At 36.2% G+C, this 20,658-nt stretch overlaps 1 protein-coding gene across 1 annotated transcript in view; it reads right to left on the bottom strand.

Moving 5' to 3' along the window:
* LOC139721116 (protein Obscurin-like) overlaps window positions 1-20,658 on the bottom strand; it is a 150,253-nt gene that overhangs the window by 41,235 nt on the left and 88,360 nt on the right. Inside the window, exons 9-12 of the mRNA XM_071632447.1 lie at window positions 13,118-13,411; window positions 7,277-7,561; window positions 5,682-5,963; window positions 3,584-3,668 (exon numbers count right to left, since the gene is read on the bottom strand). Of these exons, the coding sequence (XP_071488548.1) occupies window positions 3,584-3,668; window positions 5,682-5,963; window positions 7,277-7,561; window positions 13,118-13,411 (946 nt within the window). The remainder of the gene's footprint in view (window positions 1-3,583; window positions 3,669-5,681; window positions 5,964-7,276; window positions 7,562-13,117; window positions 13,412-20,658) is intronic.

Genomic DNA, 20,658 nt, shown 5'->3' with positions numbered 1-20,658 from the left:
AACTGGCTGTATTGGTTCAACTCCACGGATATGAAAGAACATTATAGCGCCTGATTCTCTGTATGTGACGATGTGCACGTGAAAAGCGGCCAAACTATGATGTTTTCCATGTACACTGTACTAGCATTTGTTTTTGTGCTAGCGTTCACTGTTGCATTTTTTCTTTTCTTTTAGAGTTTCTCTTCAGTTGGTCTTCATATACTGTAGGGTACCTACCTCTTTCGCCGTGCCTTCTCTCTTATTATGTCGCTTCTTCTTTTCCCTATACATTTTGAAGAAAATTAGTTTTCACGCATTGTGCATGTCTCCTTCTCCGTATGATTTGTCATTTTGCTGCCGTATTTTGAAGGATGTTTTAGTTCTTGTAGCTTTCCGGCTATAAATGGCGTGTAAACAACTTTGGCTGTATGGGAACAGCAAATGTCTCTAACTACGTACTCTCGAATTAGCGACCGGAATCGTTGCGAACGTCAAGAATATATATTTTATTTCCTTTGGCCAAAAAACAAAAACAGACAAAAACAAAAAAGAAAACAAACAAAAAAGAACCATCGACAGCCGATTGGTGTATCATAGTAATTGTTTATTTAACCACGCAAAATGATCGATTTATTATTTCATGATGACAAAAATCAAAGCAGTATCGTTTATCGCCAAGCGATGATGCAGACAAAATGTTGGAGAGAGTAGCGTGCCTACAGCACAGACTCGATAAAGTAGAACAGAATTCGATAATTCGTAGACAGCCGATATCAAATTCGCAAACGGGTTTTCTTGTTTGATTTTGATTGCAACTGTTTAGGAAGCTCGAAACCTAAAATCCGATAGGTTTCCAAACATTCATCGCTGAGTGAGACACAGAATTAAGGTATATTCACGTATTTATATTATTTGTTGAGCTGTGCTTATCGTTTTATTCCTACTTCTTATGGAAACATGCTATTTTCCCCGAGTCGCAGGTGAAGAGGAAAATGTTCAAACTCAAGCAAATCCCTCAAGATTATTATTACGTAGAACTTTAGATGACAGATAGAGAGAGCATGACCAATGCAAAGTAACGTCAAACTATTTGTTAGCATACAGATCTTGAAAACTTCAAACTCAGATCCCGCTGTTCAGTCCTTGGAGTAAATCAGTGTTGGAGATCACACAAAAAAGGAAAGAAATGTCGGATGATGCTGCTTCGTGAAAACTGTGTCACAGCGCAATGAAGGGAAATGATAGGTTTGAATTCAAGTACGGAACTAACATCCATCGGCTATTATAAACCAATGAAGGAACTTCAGTAATAGAGTGATGTTATAATTTCCATGAAAGATCAAAATGATTCTGATGGTTACAAATCGCTCGGTGAAACCAATATTGACAGGCGCTATAGAGATTTCCTACGCCATGCGAAAGTAAGGAATGTGCCGCTGAATAATGTCATTTTCAGATAATCAAATGTGATTAGCGAATGAGACTAAAGACAATCAAAGACAGCAAACATCGAAAAAGCATACCAGCAATGTAAAACTTGATTTCATATTTGTCGTTTACACAAGTGTAGACTCCATATATCACCACCTTCAGTTTTGTCTTCTTGTTACCAATTTTGCTATACAAATCAGGCCTGCTCGGGGGGCTTTTGATTATTCTTTACCGTAATAATTTCGTTGAATGTAATTGCATTGTTTGCCCCTTCATCATGATATGCGCAAGCTGCCTTTCCTTTCACTGTTTATCTGTGTCATGTTTCAGTGTCTTGTCACAATGCGTTTTTATTTTCGCTGTTCTGTTCTGATTTGACTTTTGAAAATTTCAAATCCGACAGAATTTATTTGTTTGCAAGATTAGTTACTTCACAACTATAGCCGAATAGTTCACAAGTACAGCGATATTGAAATTTACTATTTCTAAGTGAGGTGATCGTTTCGAGAATGAGAGGGCTCAGCCCTACGTAGTGCTATTTTACCCAATCATGAAATGAATGGTGAGCTTTTTCCGTTGCACGCTCGTGGCTTCAAACACCAGCGCTGGGCTTGCAAGAACGTGGTTTGTTACTCCGAATGACTGACCTCGTGGTGGTGAGATTGAACTGGTTTTCTAGCCAAAACCCACTTCACTTTGATTTTCCTGGATTTGCAATAAATATGTAAGTGGTATACTATCGTGAATTAATTTTGTTAAAATATTTTAGTAATGTTGTGATCGGAATGACAGCGGCTGGCGATAGGTTGATCGGATTCTTGATTGGATACGGCGTTAGAAAAAAAAAATCCGGAAGGCGTGTACACTTTTATCAGTCAGATCATGGCAGCATCTTCGATTTCAGGAGTTATGTTCATCCTTCAAACTGCCCCTAGCAACCACTAGTGTGTATTGTACTCAATCAGTACTCGGATTATCTCCGCCGTTACCAAGGAATTGCGCGCGCACAAATCCCTCGCTGATAAAGGCCTGCCGATTTCAATAGAGTACGCCCGCCCGCAGTCCGCATAGACAAAAGCAGGATTAGTAGGTGCTTCCTTCTCAAGTGGACAAAAGACACTCTTCCAGGGCCCGGGACAATTACTTTAGTTTCAAATACAGGATCTGGGACTAAAGGACTCAGATTTGGGAATGAATTATTGAGGCAGAAAAAGAAATTGCTAAGACAAAATAAACTGCTTGTATCTTTGGAATCATACAATTCTAGAAGACAATTTTGTTATCATTTGAAAGGGGAGATGTAGCTCTAAAACTTTCTCACAGAGTCAAGGGAGCGTTCTATTGAAGAAAAACCACGACTGACTGTTTCTTTTCATACTACACAAAATATTCTAATAATTTTTTGATGATATTAATTGTTTCTGCAATATTTTAGGTTCAGATAGATATTACGGCAAACTGACTACATGACACGAAAGAACAATCATTTCTCGATATTTGTTGTGTAGAACTCAATTCAAAACAATCGATAGTTTCAAAGATATGGTAGTTTTAAATTACATTGTCAGTCCAGTTTCGAAACATTCTGGCGTTAAGTAAAAACCTCTGGCACGTTAGGGGTTTTGGGCATGGCACATTAAGAGTTAAATTTCAGGTGGGATGAATTTCTAGGAGCAAATTAAAGTCACCCTCATCATGAACAATAACTAGATATTGTCAAACTGCCATTCCCCTATTCAAATTTATCATACTGTAAATTTTCCTCATTCAATTTGGTGTCTTTAATAGCTGAGACAACCTGATACAGAGATCAAAAAAGTCAAATCCCGAAGATGAGAGGGTGAGATGGGAACAATTTCAAGTTACAATCTATAGAGGGCTCACTTCATATTCTTTGAATCCGCATCATTGCCTCTCATTCCAGCTCTTCAAGATTTGCGGCATTCCCCTATTTCAATAATATATACCAGGTACTGACTATATAAACGACTTGAAAACTATATATTCCGGAAGTTTGTATGGCTCATTATAAATTTCTCTTTTTCATGTGTTTTTCATTTTGATTGTTTTAACGTGTAGTAGAATGGAATGAAAACAATCTTTCAGTCAATTAGCCGTGCAACCTGCTGAGGATGACTTAGTAGAAAGCTGAATAAAATCTGTGGGATATTACCTTCCCAGTTCGGTAAGGAGTTCGTATTCATCCTCAACCTTGATGTCCTTCTTGATGAAGACTCTCCGGTAGCCATCAGGGCCAGCTATTAGGACAAAAACAACAACCAAGATCTCTCCAGTTGAGCAACAGCATTCTTTCAAAGAATTAAGACCCATTTTTAAAGGGTGTATACAGTTCTGGTCGAGGTGAAGATTTAGCTTTTAACGTTTTGCGAGATATTCAGAAACCACTCTATGAGATGTCAAAGAGCATGCAATTCTAAGGGGTATCAAAAGTTTATTCGATGAAAATCGGTTTTGAAATGGCTGAGATATCCAAAAACAAGGTGAAACAAAGAGATCCTAATAAAGTTGTGGCATGTCGCCTTTTATTATAAGCACTTTCTGGGATATCTCGGCCATTTGAAAACCAATTTTCATCAAATAAACGTTGAATCCTTCTTAAAATTACATGCTCTTTCATATTTCATAAGAGGCTTGTCATTATCTCACTTAGGGATGTTCAAAACATGAACACCTACTTCATCCAGTACTGTACAGTCCCTTTAAGTAATGTAAAGAAACAACAACAACAAAAATCCATTTTGACCAAGACTTGCTTCCTTTAATCAACTGCAGTCAGTTAAAGGGAAAGAGTAGAGGACTTAAAAGGTGGGTGCTTTTTATAACAGCCAAGTTTTACAGACATTAATGAAATTAAGAAGGAAGTCACTATGTTAAAGGGCTTCACAATGCAGTAGCCCATACAATCACATGTACACTGATGTGTTTGCTCTGATATTCAAATTTTGATTCATTGAAAATAAACTGTCAGAAAATTAGCCTTGAAGTGTGACAAAGTGATATCTTGCTTCAGACCACTTATACTGCAAAAGCTCATTTATTGGTAAAATTTATGACACCATGTCAAAATGTTCCACATTTCATCAACATTAGTATTTCTTCTGCACCTAATGGCAATGCTTCGTTGAGTGCAGTAACTACAACTGTACGATGTGTGTTCACCTCATATGTGACCGTGCACCTCAAAACGAACATAAAGTCGCACACACTGATTTTGCGTGAGGACTGAAAATAAGTGAAATGGGTCAACCTAGCCGAACTTGACTTTTTCATATTTTCTGAAAGAGCAGGTCTTCTTTTACATTATGCTAAAATTCGGTACCATAAAACGGGCAGGAAAGTGTGTTTTTTAGCAGTTTATCTGGAACATTTTTGGTAGAAGAGTGTGATTAGGTGTGTCTTTAGAATCCCTTTTTCATTTCTGAATAAAACCTTGTCCACACTCTTCACTTTCAACTCTAATAACTTTGGAAAGGATAGTGCTACTGCTTTGAAAATTGGTATTGATTATGGACAGAATGTGTTAATGAGGCGTGCTTAATTTCAGTTTAATCTAATAATCTCTTCATTGTTGTTACTCTGGTGGTTTACTTCCTGTTTTTTGTGCCATTCATCACACAGCCAGCACGGTTTGGTAAAGATTAAGCGCTTGAATAGACACTGTACTTCAGAGCCTCTTTTCTCAGTTCACGCTTTTCCTGAGTTTGTGCTTTCTTTCCAATATTTAGCTAGGTTAGGAGAGTCCATTTGATTTGAGGTATACATCATTTTAAAGCTTAAAGTCTGCTCTTTCAGAATATAGTATTAACTAAAAATTCATGTCTGGCGACTTTTTGTTTGTTTTGAGGTGCAGGGTCACATATATCAGCTTCCACTGGGGGATGCTCAAGATTTATTGACTGAATGATCAGTCTATCTCATATGTTAACATTTCAGCATACTATGATGCTTGTGAGGTGATTCAAACTGTACATATGGCAAGTCTTTGCCAATGTGCAACTATTATACATACAACGTATACCATAAGCGTAATTTGCTACTACAGTGGACTCCCGTTATAACGAAGTCTTCGGGACCGGCAGTTTTCGTTTGTTATATCGAAATTTTGTTATAACTGAACAAATAAACAATAAAATACATAGAGCGGATAATGCTGCCGCCTGAATTTTTACTTCTTTGTACATTTGTAACTGTCATTTTGTTATAACCGTGTTCGTTATAATGGAAGTGCACTATATTACTGCAGTACTTACATGTGATGTAGATTTCACTGGCATGGTTTGCACTGCCTGCGATGTTGGTGGCCTCAACTGCATAAACGCCACAATCCTCCTTGTCAAAATTTGAGATCTCAAGGGCAAAGCCATCCTCTCCCTCATAGAAGAATTGGTATCGCTCGAAGTCATCAATTACCTTTCCATTCTTCGTCCAGATCACCTCTGGCTCGGGAATGCCATCGATGTTGCAGTTAAGGCGGATGGTCTGACCTAGAGTGGCCTCCGTGTCACGGAAAGCTTCCACAAAGTGAGGAGGTTCTGTTGGTAGAAGTCACATCCAAACATATGAGTTTTATCGCAAAAAGAGGTAACTTCATTCTTTTTAAGTTGAGATATTTGTATTAAAGCTGCTAAAAAACAAACAAAATAATAAGATAATATGGGATACTTCCAATCATAACTTCTAGAATATTCCTTGTTATGCTAAAAGTGAGGTACTACTGGAAAGCTTTTACCATCTTGCTCTATCTGATGAAGGACTTACTTTGAAATGTATGAAAATGGTGCTTAGCCCATTTTGCAATAAAACTCTTCATATTGTTCAACTTATTTTAGGATTGTGATGAATACTTCAGAGTCTCTACATAATTATCAAAAGGGAAAGATATGAGTCTATAGCTTGGAATATAATGTTTGGTCATATCTTCACAGGTATATGATTCCACTATCCTGCCTTAATAGGTACTTTGTACATTGTGATTCTTCCATGATATTTGCAACAAGTCCGTTCATACTGGGTTAGGAGTGTGTATGTGTGTGTGTGGGGGGGGGGGGTGAAGCAGGAGGGGGTGCTCTTTCGATAACCACACAAGAGTCATGATTACATGGTATTCATACTTCTACAAATTTATTTTTTCTATTACTTCTAGTATTCATTGCATCATGGGAGAAACCAAGAGCCACAAAGGAAAATCTTGATAGTACATTGATCATTCTCAGGCTTGCACCAATCATTTATTGATTTAGTCACAAGGGTCCAGCTTTATATTGGAATACATGACATCCTGTTTACCAAATATCAGATGGTTACTGTATACGCCGAATATTTCGCGAGGTTTTTATTTTCGAGAATTTCACGAGTCAGGTGCTATTCGCGAAATTAAAGACGTGCAAAAATATTGACTCTGATCTGGATGTGAATGTGACGTACGCGTGTACTCTTCTCCGTTCAGTCCAGGACTCCACGATCGCGAAATTAAACACTCACGAAATCGTCGGGAATTCCTGATTCATGAAAATTAAGACTCGCGAAATATATGGCGTATACAGTATGTGAAAGGTAATTTTTCATTGACAGCTGCTCTTTAAAAGAGTTACTCTAAACGTGATTTAAAGTGAAAATCCCTTGAAATAATTTTTATTCTATAAGGTGCTATTTCATACCAAATAGCATATAACAAATAACAGTGGTATCTTATTCTTATTTTGTTAAAAGATGTCTTCAAAATACTGATTCAATATATCCCATATCATTGCAGTTGATTCTAAAATATATTAATTTTGTAAATCTTGCTTGATAATATCACATCTGACATGAGAAAACTGAAAATTTTCATTTTTTCTGTTATTACCTGCTACATCAAGATACAACCTGCAGCTTGTTTCACCATGTTCATTGGTGGCAATACAGCGGTATTCCCCAATGTCGTTACTTGTGACCTTCTGCACTTCAAGTGTGCAGACTCCATTAGGCTGGGCGGAGATCTTGAAGACATCATTGGTCTTGAGGATTTCTTCCTCTCTCATCCAAGTGACCTTTGGTTTAGGGTCACCGGTCACTGTGCAGGACAATGTGGCTTTGCCCTCCTTGACCGTGAACACCTCCTCTGTTGTGTTCACAAAGAGGGGCTTGTTTCCTGTTTGACAAGAGACAATAAACTTAAATTAGCACACTTTATACTAATTACCTACCACACAATATGAGAACATATGGAGAATGCTTTCCTGCCACGTGCACTGAAGTCACAGAACAAAAATAACATTGGGAGACCAAACATTTGCCTGTGCAGCTCCCAAACTCTGGGATGACCTACCATTAGAAGTAAATCCCCAACTGTAGCAGTTTTAAAATCACAACTCAAAACACATCTTTTCATTTAACTGTCTATTGTTATCAAGTACATCAGAAACTTTGCAGCGCAGAAGAATATATGTCTACAGGTTTTGTGTTTTATAAATTTGATATATCATCATCATCATCATCATCATTATCATCATCCACAGAATTTCCTAGATGGTTCAATGGTTGAGAACAGATTTGATCTTGAATACATCAGACATGTCACTCCCCCTTCATATAACCCCTGTTCTTAGTAGGAATTTATCAATCATATAAAATTTAAATGAAGTATTAGGCTTCCAAAACAAACTAGAAACTTATTCAATACAGAGTTATCAATTTCATAGTCACATTCACAGAGAAATGATGTAAACTCTATGCAAACAGTACTGGAGCTTCACAAATAATCTCTTTCAAATATGTCAGAGTTTGTATGCATGAAATGTTGGAATACAAGATAATTCTGTCAAATACCATTTCTTTTTTAAATTCTGTTCACTTGTTTCTGATGGGAGGGCATGAAGGGCAAGGGTTGAGTCATATTAGACCTTAGCTTTTAAATGCACATTACAGAGTCTTCACAACAGCTAACCATTGACGTGGAACAGATACCTAACTCCATTTCTTTTTCACTTTTCTCTCTGAACATCACACATGGAAAACACCTGGGTGAAGCAAATGACAGCTATTTGGATATAAAAAGATGATTTCATCAGGAGATATGATCATATCTTCATATTACAGATAGAAATAACAAGATTTTGGCTAAAGGATGTGACCAAAACCAATATGGAACCTCAAAAAGAGCCAAGGGTGAAATATCTGCATATAAAAATGTATGATCAGTGAGGCATATGGCACATTCAAATTGAAAAGCAATGGAAAATTGAATCATTCACCAAGCATGTTGTTGAAAAAGGTACAAAGTCTTTTATGACAGCTGTAACAGAACCATAAAGTTATATTACAGAATAAAATGTATGTGAGGGGAACATAAGCTGATAGGCCAACATTCACCAAATCAGAATGAAACTTCTGGAATTTGTTTTATTCTCTCGTTTTATTTCAAGTGAATCTTTTCAGGTATCAAGAATCTGTAATGAACACATTACTGTGCATCTTCATAATGCACCTCACACAAATATTCTGAAATCAATTAGGAAAAACATATATCATCTGTATTATAGATAAGATTAATTGTTTTAATTGTTTTTCAATTATTTGGTCTACAGTAGATATATATAAATCAGTGATCAATATTTTCCTTTACCTAATTCAATTCTGAGACCTACAACTTAATCAGCTTGCTTTTATGTAGGCCCTACCATATTTCTTCTACTGGGTAAGATTGTAGTCCAATACTACTGTAAACAGACCATTAAGTTCATTTCATATTGAAATAGTTGTACATTCAGGTGAAGGTTTAACCTAATTTGTACTTTTGCACAATTTGCATGCACAGCTCAGCAGCGCAAATCAAAAAAGAAAATATGATTTTCATTTACTTAAAGAATTTAGTTCTATATTCTTCTTTCCATTTAAACAATTGATCACCTCAAGAAATTTCTCGCATTTGCAACTACATAAAGGTGACCTGCATTCATGAAAAACCTTCTTTTATATGAAGATGATATTGCAGTCAGTATGGAACAAATTAAAAGGTAAGAATAAAGAGGAATAAAACACAAAAATAAAATCATGTGCTAATAAATCCCTACATCATGCACATCTCAACAAATCACATCAATATTGGCATTCTGTACCTTGAATTACTCTTTTTCCTCAAAGTGAAAAAGCATTCCATGCCTTATTTTCTCTTTAAATTCCTGGAACCCACAAGAAAATAACCTTTTCTCTATTGCTACCCTCAAACTGACTACTTTTCTTTCTAAATTAATCACCCAGAGTTCAAAATGAATGGTGCACAATTACTCGCTGAAAAGTTTTATCTATTGAGTTTGACAGCTTAAGTTTCGACAAGTTTGATATTTATGGGTCCATGATATTCTACTTTCCTTAAGAAGTTGTCTCAGAGTAAAATTGAGATCAATTGATTTAATTAAACAAGTTTCAAACAAGACAAAGCTTGTAAGTGATCCTTATGAGTATTTCAAATGCCTTAAAAAGATTTATCAAAGCAAAAGTTTTGTGAACAAAAAATTTATTACCTTCTTTCAATAACATATAATCATTAATAATGATGTGTAATTGAATTTATAATCTTTGATCACAGGAATACACAAAGAGTTTAACAATAGTAACAGTAGGGCTCGACACTAACGGTGGTCCGGTGGCCCGGGGCCACCAAAAATGAAAGTCGGGCCACCAAATTTCAAAAAAGGGCAAATTTGGTGGCCCGCCTTGGGCCACCAAAATTTTTTGAAAAGTGTCATTTATTTATGTTAAGATGTTGCAACCCATGTGCCTGTCAATGAATATTTATACTTAGTCTTACCATTCAGCAGTTAAATTTATCTAAAGGATGGATGAGAAGGACTGAATGAGTGCCTGAGAGTGAGTGTTGCGAGTTTGTTGAGGTTTATTTATGAGTAGATACATGTCCAGCCCCAATTCTTACTATGATAAAACTTGAATATTTGACTCATCAAAAAAAGCAGGAATTTTAATGTTTTTTATCGTTTTTTGGGGGCCACCAAATTTTTCTCTCGGGCCACCAAAAATTTGAAATTGGTGATTTTGGTGGCCCCATCGGGCCACCAAATAAAAAAGTTAGTGTGGAGCCCTGGTAACAGTACAAGTAGTATAAAGGAAGAGAGAAATTGAGAAGGAATCCCAAATTTGCAAGTACAGGATTAACATGCACAAGGACAGTACCACTGAATACAGACAAACGCAAACATCAATCTCACAGACACAAAGCACAATCTTGTTTGAACAAGCTACGTGCAAAAAAAAAAGGAGATTCACAACAAACATTAATGAAGAATGATGAGGAGAAGATACAAGAGATGAACAGTTACTCAAGGAAGATGAATAAAAAGAAGAAGAAAAGGAAATTTATAACAATCAGAAGGAATGAGAGAAAGTGGACTGGACAAGACAGTTCGAAAAATTCTTGCTGATTAGAGAACATTATGGTAAATCACATCAAGAGGGGGAATATGATTATTCTTGTTCGCTTGTTTGTTTATGCTGTACACCTACTGACAGGTAAAGTAATAGCTTTGACAGTTTCTTTTCATTCAAAAGAAAGTTAAACCACTAGCAGAAACATGGTTGCTATAATCTTATTGCTCAAAGGAAAACTTTATGAAATAAAGACTGGCTTCCCAGGACAAGAAAAAACTCCAATTAAAAAAAAAGAAGGAAAGAAGCTCAAGAAATGAAGGAATGAAGTAGAGTGAACTGCACATCACAAGAGGAGAAAAAAATGGAATGAATTTCATGATGAATCTGACTTCTTGAAAACATTCCAGAGATGCAGCCGTGTGCAACACGTGGCAAGCTTTTGCAAAATAAAAGGTAACCTTTTTCCGCCGAGTTGAGAGATTGTGAGGGAACATGTCTTCCTTTCTGGCCTACAGGGTTGGGATAGAGAGAAAAGAGGGTCTTCAAATCATTTTAAAGAGACAAAAATCATGCTTAAGTTGGTTTGCCTAAAGTACATGCAAGAAAAGTGTAAAAATAAAGGAGAATGGGGAGATACACGTACAGGTGTTTCAAAAAATCTGACTTTTTGACAGGGGATTAAATACATGATCAGAATCAACAATTATTGACACATGTCCACACAACAACATTAAAGACCAAGAAAAATCTAGACAGACAGAGCTAACTCCTTAATTCTGATAAAACATTTAATCTATGTACAAAAAAAAAGGCAGTAACCTACTACATTTTGTGAATACACAATGTTGACTTCTATATCAATATGGTATTAACAACAGCTCTGTTTCATATTGGACTATTCAATTACCACAAACTACTCCACTGCTCTATGTTTCATGTATTCTTGCTGGCCATTTGAGTCAAAAAAGTTTACTGAAGGGTAGATTAGATGCTCTAAGATTTGAATGTAAACTCAGTAAAACTGCATAGTTAGCTACATGTACTGCCTGATGTAAGTTATCTCTTGTCTTTGACTGGGGGCAGAAGACTAGTATTACAGCTGAAAAGAAACAGATAGAATATCAGATTCCATAACATTAAAGTACTTTAGAATACTTCACAGTGACATTGGGAAAGAGAAAAGACGATGTCAATAGTTAATTCTTGACACAAAACCTGCATAAACAAGAAGTACCTGCCAAAGTAACCAAATCCCTTTATGGGTGAAGGTAGGGGTGTGATGAGGAAGAAGATGACATAATAGCTGGTTCTAAAACAAAGGGGAGATTAAGGGAACTACTGTAGATAGACTTATGTCTAGCATCTATATTAAGGTCACCATATCATCGTGGGGATTGGTCAGAGTATTAAACACAGATGCACAATTCTGTGAATTCAACATGAGTAAATAATCTATTTTGAATTAAACTTATCCTCGTCCATAACAAATGGCGGTCTAAGTTTTAGGTACACAAGAGAGAGAAGATATGGAATGATCTGAACACCAATGAAAAGAGCTATTTCTCAAGAGAGCTAAACTGTGCATGGGAAGTATCCACTTACTGAAACAGTTGTTTGTCTCACATGGACCTGGGCCCTGTTTTATGAAGAGTTAAAATTGATTATATAGTTGATTTCAGCTGTAAGTCTATGGCAGCCTGTGTAGTAAAGAAATTTAAAATCGATTTTATCTTTTGATAAAACGGGGCCCTCATAGACCAACCCATATCTGTAAGAATGATTAAGGTATGCCAAAGGGGGGCATAAAATATCGAGTGCTTAACATAAGCTGTGGCCCCGTGGCCCACGGCCATTAAAAATTTCCAAAAAAGCTATCTCTTGGTGGCCCTTATCGGGCAGCTAAAATTCAGAATGAATTTTTATACTTTTATATCTTTCATTTTGCCCCACACCATTTCTTGTTAAGGTGATTAAAATTTTCAAATCAAAATATTTCAGTAGTCCAAATGGGCTACCTGAGAAAAAAAATTAGTGTCAAGCCCTGATAAACTGTATATGCCATATATTTAGCGAGTCTAAATTGTCACGAATTGGAACTTCGCGATCGTGGAGTCGTGTACTGAATGGAGAAATATATATACGTCGCATTCATAGCTTGATCAGTGTCAATATTTTCGCGTGTCTTTAATTTTATGAACAGCACCTGACTCGCAAAATTCCGCGAAAATAAAAACCTCGCAAAATATTCGGCGTATACAGTACTTGATCTGATGTCTCCTTACAAATCTCCACAATAAGAGCCAGTTATGTGGGACGGACTCACCCACATCCTTGAGGCGGATGAGGTCAGACTCCTCCCCGGGTTCGCTGATACCACTCTCACTTTCGGCCCGCACCCGAAACATGTAGGAACCCTCTGGATCAAGCTCCTCGATGCAAAACTTTGTGTCCAGGATATCAGTGGCCAGGAGGGTCCACTGTTTGCTGTGGCTGTCCCGAGCCTCAAGGATGTAGGAGAGTTGGGAGGATGACTTCTTGACCGGGGCGGGGCTCCAAGACAGCGTGATCCCGTTCTGGTGGATGTCAGAGATACGAGGTTTGCTACCCAACCATCCACCTGTGTCATGTGAGGGTCAAGAGAAGAGAACAGTTGCTTGATCAATTAATAATAATGATAATAATAACAACAACAACAACAATAAAAATAATAATTGCATTAATAAGGCACTCTATACTGGTGTTTCTAAGCGCACAAAAAGACTAAAAAAAAAACAACCAACAAAATAACATTAGGACAATGCCAAGCCAAAATAATCACAATCTTTCATTTCATTTCATTTCATTTCATTTCATTTCATTTCATTTCATTTCATTTCATTTCATTTCATTTATTTCCTCTTTCATAATTGGTTTACAAACTTTGCATTAAAAACAAACAGACAGACAAACAGACAAACAAAAATACATGGTGTCAAATATGATAGTGGCGGAATCATGAGAAGCACAAAGTAGGCCTTTTGAAAATGATCCCTTAAGAAATATTGTGATGTAAATATATGTAATCATTTATAATCATTGGTTTGTAACTGAATTGAAACAAACATGAATGCAAAATACGATAAGATCTACAACATGAATCAATAAAAAAACGGATACGTGTAGATATGAAAGTAGAGAAGAAAAGAAGAAAACTCCATATTTAACTATTCGTCAACTTGTAACTTAATTGCATCAAAAAGATGTTGTTTATATAATCTTTTAAATTGTCTTACGGTCTTACTGATCCTGAAAACTATATTCAAATTACAAAAGAAGAAAAAAAAACAGTACATGTGATACAGTATGCTACAATAACTGATAACTGACTGTGTGCGTACCCCTCCAGAGGAAAAAAAAAAACTATTGCAGGAATATAACAAAAAAAAAACACCCACTTCTACTCTGGTCAAGATGCCTAGGATTTATATAAATATTTTATGTGTGCTATGTTTCAAAATTACATTCTTAAGTTGGTAAATTGTCCTTGATCAATTTCATATAATACAGGGGTTACATTACACTTTTTATGTGATTACTTGCATTTTTTTGTTCATTTAACCATTTTCATTTTTATTTGTCCAAAGTGTGTGTGTGAATTGTGGGATGGTGTGTCTTCCCTGACCCCTGTAATAACCTACAGTTTTCTTATGTCCCATGGGGTAAAAAAAGGGGGGGGGCAGGCATATGGCATGGTGAAAAAGGATTGTCATCTGCAATGAATTAACGAGTCCCTTGAGTTATTACAATGGACTTCCAATTAAGCCCTATCTTTATGATAAGGCTGGGTCACTGCAGTCATGGACAAGAGGTCATCCCAGATTTACTGCACACTCTTCTTCCTACTGACAGACAGATCCTTTGCTTTCTGGCCCACTTCAAAAATAACTTTAAAGGAATGAAACAGCTTCCACAAACAGCACAGCAAATGAAATTCTACAAGCATTCTTCTTGTGAGCACTCACCAACACAGATCTGATTGGATTGACAAGGACATGTTGATTATTAAATACCATTTTCTTCCATATTACCCTACACTAGCTCATAATTTGCTCAGAAAATCTTTCAATCCATGAAAGATTGTTCTCCTTACGCAAAGGATTTGAACTTGATCTGAGAGTTTACATGTCATGTGATGACACTTCAAATTTTAGCAGCAGCAGATCTATACATTCATTTGCTCACCCAATAATGCTTGATTCACTGTAGCAATCTAGCCTTTTAACAGCTGCACAAATTGACCATGATTTACCCACACATTCCAAGTGCAAATGTAATTATTTACATCCAACCTAATCACATTAGCACATTCATGCAGACACTTGGACACAGAATTGCAGCACACTGGTGTTGAACACAAATCATTTTGACCTTATCCTCCTCACTCTGACAAGTTGGGTTCCCTTTTCACAGACTGAGAGCTATAAATGCCAAATGAAGCATGTCTGAAATATGTCAAAATGTGGTGCATTCAGACATTGAAATGTTATTTTTGAAAGATGGTTAGTTCCAAAAACATATCTTAAAATAAAATCTTCTGTCTGGCTCTGAATAGCATCAATCCATGACTTTATTGTCCAAACCAACAAGAGTACTTCAATTGAAGTTTATTTATTCCAAGGAATAGAAAATACAATAAGAACATATATGTATATGTCTGGTAGCACCTTAAAGGTCCTGTTTACCTTTGGGAGCAGTGATTTAAAAAATGTTCAAGATATCACTTTTGATGCATATGTGTAGGTCAGTTGTATCACAAAACATCCTACCATATAAAATTTTTGCAATAGCGTCTAAAATATAAGGAGATATCACTATTTTTCTCATTATTAAACCATAACTGTAGACGGTTTAGTCTGGAAACATTTTTATTATAACTATTTTTAATATTTTGTGTATCTAACAATAACTAATATCGATTATACGGATTCAAATTTTTACGGTGGTTGTTTCAATCCCTTACTCACATTTTAGAACTATTTCAAAGCACTAATGCTGGGCTTTTGTTTCATCTGCAAATCGTAAATTATGCCTTTAAGGTCTATTGGCAAAGATTCATCACAAGACAAACACTAGACTGCAGCTGTTCTCAGCAGGCATCAGAGAATTAACCACAAGGAATTCTCCTTGCAATACATCCCACTCCCTTCCTCCATCACCCCAATCAATAAACACCGTCCTCCCTCAACCAAGATCCCTCCTAACTCCTCCTGTTTGTACTGATCCCTACTACCACTCCCTTCCAACAAACCCCTACAGAGATGTCATATGTGACCCGCTACAACAAGAGGATCCTAAAGTCGCTGACGGGCAGGCCAATCATGGCCCAGAAAAATTCTATATTCAGGCCTTTCCTTTGATCATTTAGCTTCAAAATTTCGGCAGATGATAGAAGATACATTAGACTACAAAATTATGTTAAAAACTGAAATCCAAACGTTTTGACAGATTTTGGTGATCTGACTTCAAACTCGATTTTCTCTGCTCAACCGTCAGTGACTTTAGGATCTTTTTGTTGTAGCGGGTCACATATTTATCTCCAATCTCCCCTTCCTGGCTTCCTTCTAAAGTCCTATTTCTAAGCTCCCTCCTACTTTTTCTAGCTTTCATTCCTTGCCTATATTGTCAAAAATGTTGATGTGTCTTTAAAATCTATATATATATCTACCTTACTTCTACATAATCTATTAAAGGTCCAGTGTACCTTTGGGAGCAGTGATTTTAAAAATGCTCAAGATATCACTTTTGATGCATATGTGTAGGTCAGTTATATCACAAAACATCCAACCATATAGAATTTTTGCAAAAAGGCCTAAAATATAAGAAGATATCACTATTTTTCTCATTAAACCATAACTGTAGATGGTTTAGTCTGGAAACATTTTTACTATTACTGTTGTTCACATTTTGTATATTTAACAAAACTTAACATCAATTATTCTGGTTCAAATTTTTACTTTGGTTGTTTCTATCCCTAACTCACATTTTAGAACTATTTTGAAGCACTAATGCTGGGCTTTTGTTTCATCTGTAAATAGTAAATTATGCTTTTAATGTGCCTAGATAATCAGCTCCTGTGAAAGTCTCCTCATAAGCCATCTTAATGGTCAACCTCCATGAAACACATTCAAATTTAACCCACATTTATCAATTTATCTGAATTGAGAGTCACTTTTACCTCAACTAAATTCCCTGATCCCCTATCCAAATGGGTACTACTGTAATTCATAAGTTATCACATAAGTTAAATCAGTGTAAATATACAAAATTCACCTATGTCTGTTGTGACAACTGCATGAAATTACTCTTATTTTCAATTGGAAATATCAAATATCACATACAAATATGTGAAAACTAACAATTGTATTTAATTGCTTAAATTCATTGCATCTGTGCAAAGTCAGAATAACAAGCACAAATTACCAATTTGAGACAGAAACATTAACTGTCATCTTGTCTAGTGCATTGCCAGTTTAAGGATCACTATTTGATTTAGTGATTTGAAGATTTGAAAAGTTCTGCAATAGAAATAAACAACAGATAATCACAAAACTAGGTCTCAAATCAAAAAGAACTTTACATTATAGCTTGCAATGAATGCTATAAATTGTCATTAAAAAGCAATATCTATACTATCAAAACAATGAAGTGTGGTTTCTCAGACCAAATGGATTACAAGGTATTGTCTACCACTGCTTTTATGATCAGCATCCTGGTTAAGATCTGACTCCCTGGCTAGAAATATATCCTGGCTTCAATGTACTTGGAAATGAAGACTGCAGTTGCAGTGCATGGGTGTCATATCTTTTTGGCTCATCAGCAGCCATCTCTGATCGCAACCCAGCATCACAAGTTGTCAGCACTTTGTGATTTGCAAGGATCATTACCATTTTGTACATCTTATGAAATTAATTTCATGGAGTGTATGATCTGTCGAGATCTACTGGAGATCGCACATGATGGCTGAGAGATATAAACATGGCTGACGTATGATCTACAAGCCTGCACGTCACCAGAGGTTATTGCCTTTGCCAAGGAGGTTAGGCCTTTTTGCTGGCTTCGATTTTTGTTTGTTAGTTTGTTTGTTTGTCTGTCTGTCTGTTTGCAAAATAACTCAAAAAGCTGTGAACTGATTTACATGCGATTTCCAAGAAAACTTGATGATGACACATGCAACAAATGATTCAAATTTGGTAATGATCTGGATCAATGTCTGGATACAGGAATTTCTCATTTCATACTTTATGCACAGAATATTTTGCAGTATCTCAGTTTTAGCGAATTTTACAAATTTAATGCTTTACTAAAAAATTGCTGCTTGTAACAAATATATAGTTAATTCATTAACTTAAATATAGCATACAATGTTAATCATATCCAAAGGTGGAAATTGCAAAATTTTCTCTTAAAAAGGAATTTATCTATTTTTGTTTTTGTCAATATGTTTCTCAATCACAAAGTCCACCACTCACAAAATCAACTTGCACACCTCAATTTGTGAAATATTAAACTCACGAAATACATGCCAAGTATAGAGTACATCATACCCTCATTCTCATGATCCCTTGGTGAGGATTGAATGTTTAAAGTTTTTGGCAAAGAGCCCTGCTAATTCATCATGCCAAGGTCATTTTTGCCAGCTTTGATACAATTGATGCAAATTGTTACCACACATGTACACTGAAGTACTGAAAGGTATCACGTGGAATTTACAGTTCACAGGGTAATCAGAAGAAGTAAACTTTACAGTAATACAAGGTAAAAGCAACCATTGGGTAGAGAGAATATTTGTGACAACCCTAGCTCAAAACCCACAAAAAGTAACACATTAAAATTCCCTGTATTGGACCAAAACATGTCGGTTGACTAGCTCATCTTTTTAAAGTCTGTCTTACATGAGATAGAAATCTTTAGTCTACTATCTGTCAAAATTTAGTGGCTTAAAACAAAACCGAAATTGTGATATTAGCAATTTTTCTGGACCATGTTTTTTTTTGTTATTGATACTTCTGCACAACACATTTGAGTTAACAGTAATCTTTAAATCCTCTTTTCTCCCTTTTCTAAGAAACTGCACCACCTTAATCCCTGTTATTTCAATCATTTTTTTTGATGGATTCGGATGGTCCAATTTTAACAAGTTATGTATTGTTATATTGAAAGCTTACAGCTTATTCCTTTGAACTATGTAGAAATGTGGAAATTCATCTTGGTCCCATTATTGTGGACATTGAGCTGAGCAGTTACATTTAATAAGAGCAGTAGGTCAGGTGTAGATCTTACAATGTTTCAATGGTCTACTATGAGTGGAGCAACCAGAAGGTAAAAGTAGAGTTTACAATGTAAAGAGTAATTAAGAAGTAATGGGTAAGGTAATGATAGATCAGGTAGTGTTCCTTGCATATAGTGCTACTCCCTGTGTGTTGGCACCTTGTGAAGAAATATCCTGGTATGCAACTGATTGACAAATTGCCCAGCATCGACGTAAATAAGCACTGAATTGATCAGTGTTTTAGTAGTAGCCATGATAAAAAATCATGGGCGTACATACTCCAGCAGGACTCGAACCCACGACCTCCTGATCACCGGACAGGCGTCATCTCCACCAGACCACCGAGCTTTCGCCCGACAGCAAGTGTTGGTTCTAATCCTTATAGCATGCAGCGGGTACTGCATAATTATTCAAATTCAGGAAATTCTATCATCGAGATGCTTTCATTGCAACTGATTGACAAATCAGTTGCAAATTTACGTTGATGCAGGGCAATTTGTCAATCAGTTGCAATGAAAGCATCTCGACGGAAGAATTTCATGAATTTGAATATCCTGGTATGACTACCCTCCCCCCTCCCCCTCAGAATCCATTGAGAAACAGGATGTACATTAATAGTATGTTACAGTGTGAAACCTAATATGTCTTGGATGATCTAATCTATGTCATTCTGTCTCAGTTGTCTCATGGATATCACTCTTGGTATGTGCACATTTTACTTATATTTACTTTTTAAATTTCACTTTAATTTTGCTTGGGTAGAAATAATCATGACAATTTCTGTCACTGCAGCTGCTGTTTGCAAGGTGACATTTTTCTAAAGCATTATCTTCATTTATTTCTGGTCCCTAGCAAGAACAAACATATACACCTGAGTGTACGTAGCAAAATTGTATGTGATAGCTTAATACTGCAACTGTTGCGTCTAAGTTGACTTTACATTTTAGCTTTATCAAATATCACAAATCTCTATTCTAATGGCTTCTGTTTCCAAAACAAGAAATGGATTGACATTTTAAATGCAAGGCTGATTGAAAACAGGCTTTAGAGACTCAAATATACTGCATTAACTGTAGCAGCATCATTAATTTATACCTCTATTACTTTAGACTGATAAGAATTTAGGGAATGAATAGGAGGCATATATATATATATATATATATATATATATATATATATATATATATATATATTTGCATTGAAGCCCACACAGGAGGGAATTAGCCCTTTGAATGTCAAACTTTCTATCCATACTAAGAGACATCAGCATTTCATCATGTACTCCAAGTATTCTTGCCTTTTGGCAGTCAAAGCTGGATGGGATTTATCTTGCTTCCCGAACACACCGTCCTAACATTAACGACGCGGGGAGTGAATGAAGGCCTGCACGGCTGTACGCTTGATGTGTTACATCCTGCCGGCTTTGGTATGTCTCAATCACATCCTGGGATGGTCCTCCTACAGCCTCCCCTGTTTACTTACGTGATAACCTCAACTTGGCTCCCACAGCCACATCCAAACCAGGACTGCAGTCTGGATGAGCCGCCTCCCTTCAA

This window comes from Diadema antillarum, unplaced genomic scaffold (genome assembly GCF_040938485.1).
Source record: "Diadema antillarum isolate AM-2024a unplaced genomic scaffold, OU_Dant_1.0 scf00000139, whole genome shotgun sequence".
Lineage (NCBI taxonomy): Eukaryota > Metazoa > Echinodermata > Echinoidea > Diadematoida > Diadematidae > Diadema > Diadema antillarum.
Note: the sequence above shows the minus strand (reverse complement) of the source record. Positions and strands in the feature narration are given on the sequence as shown.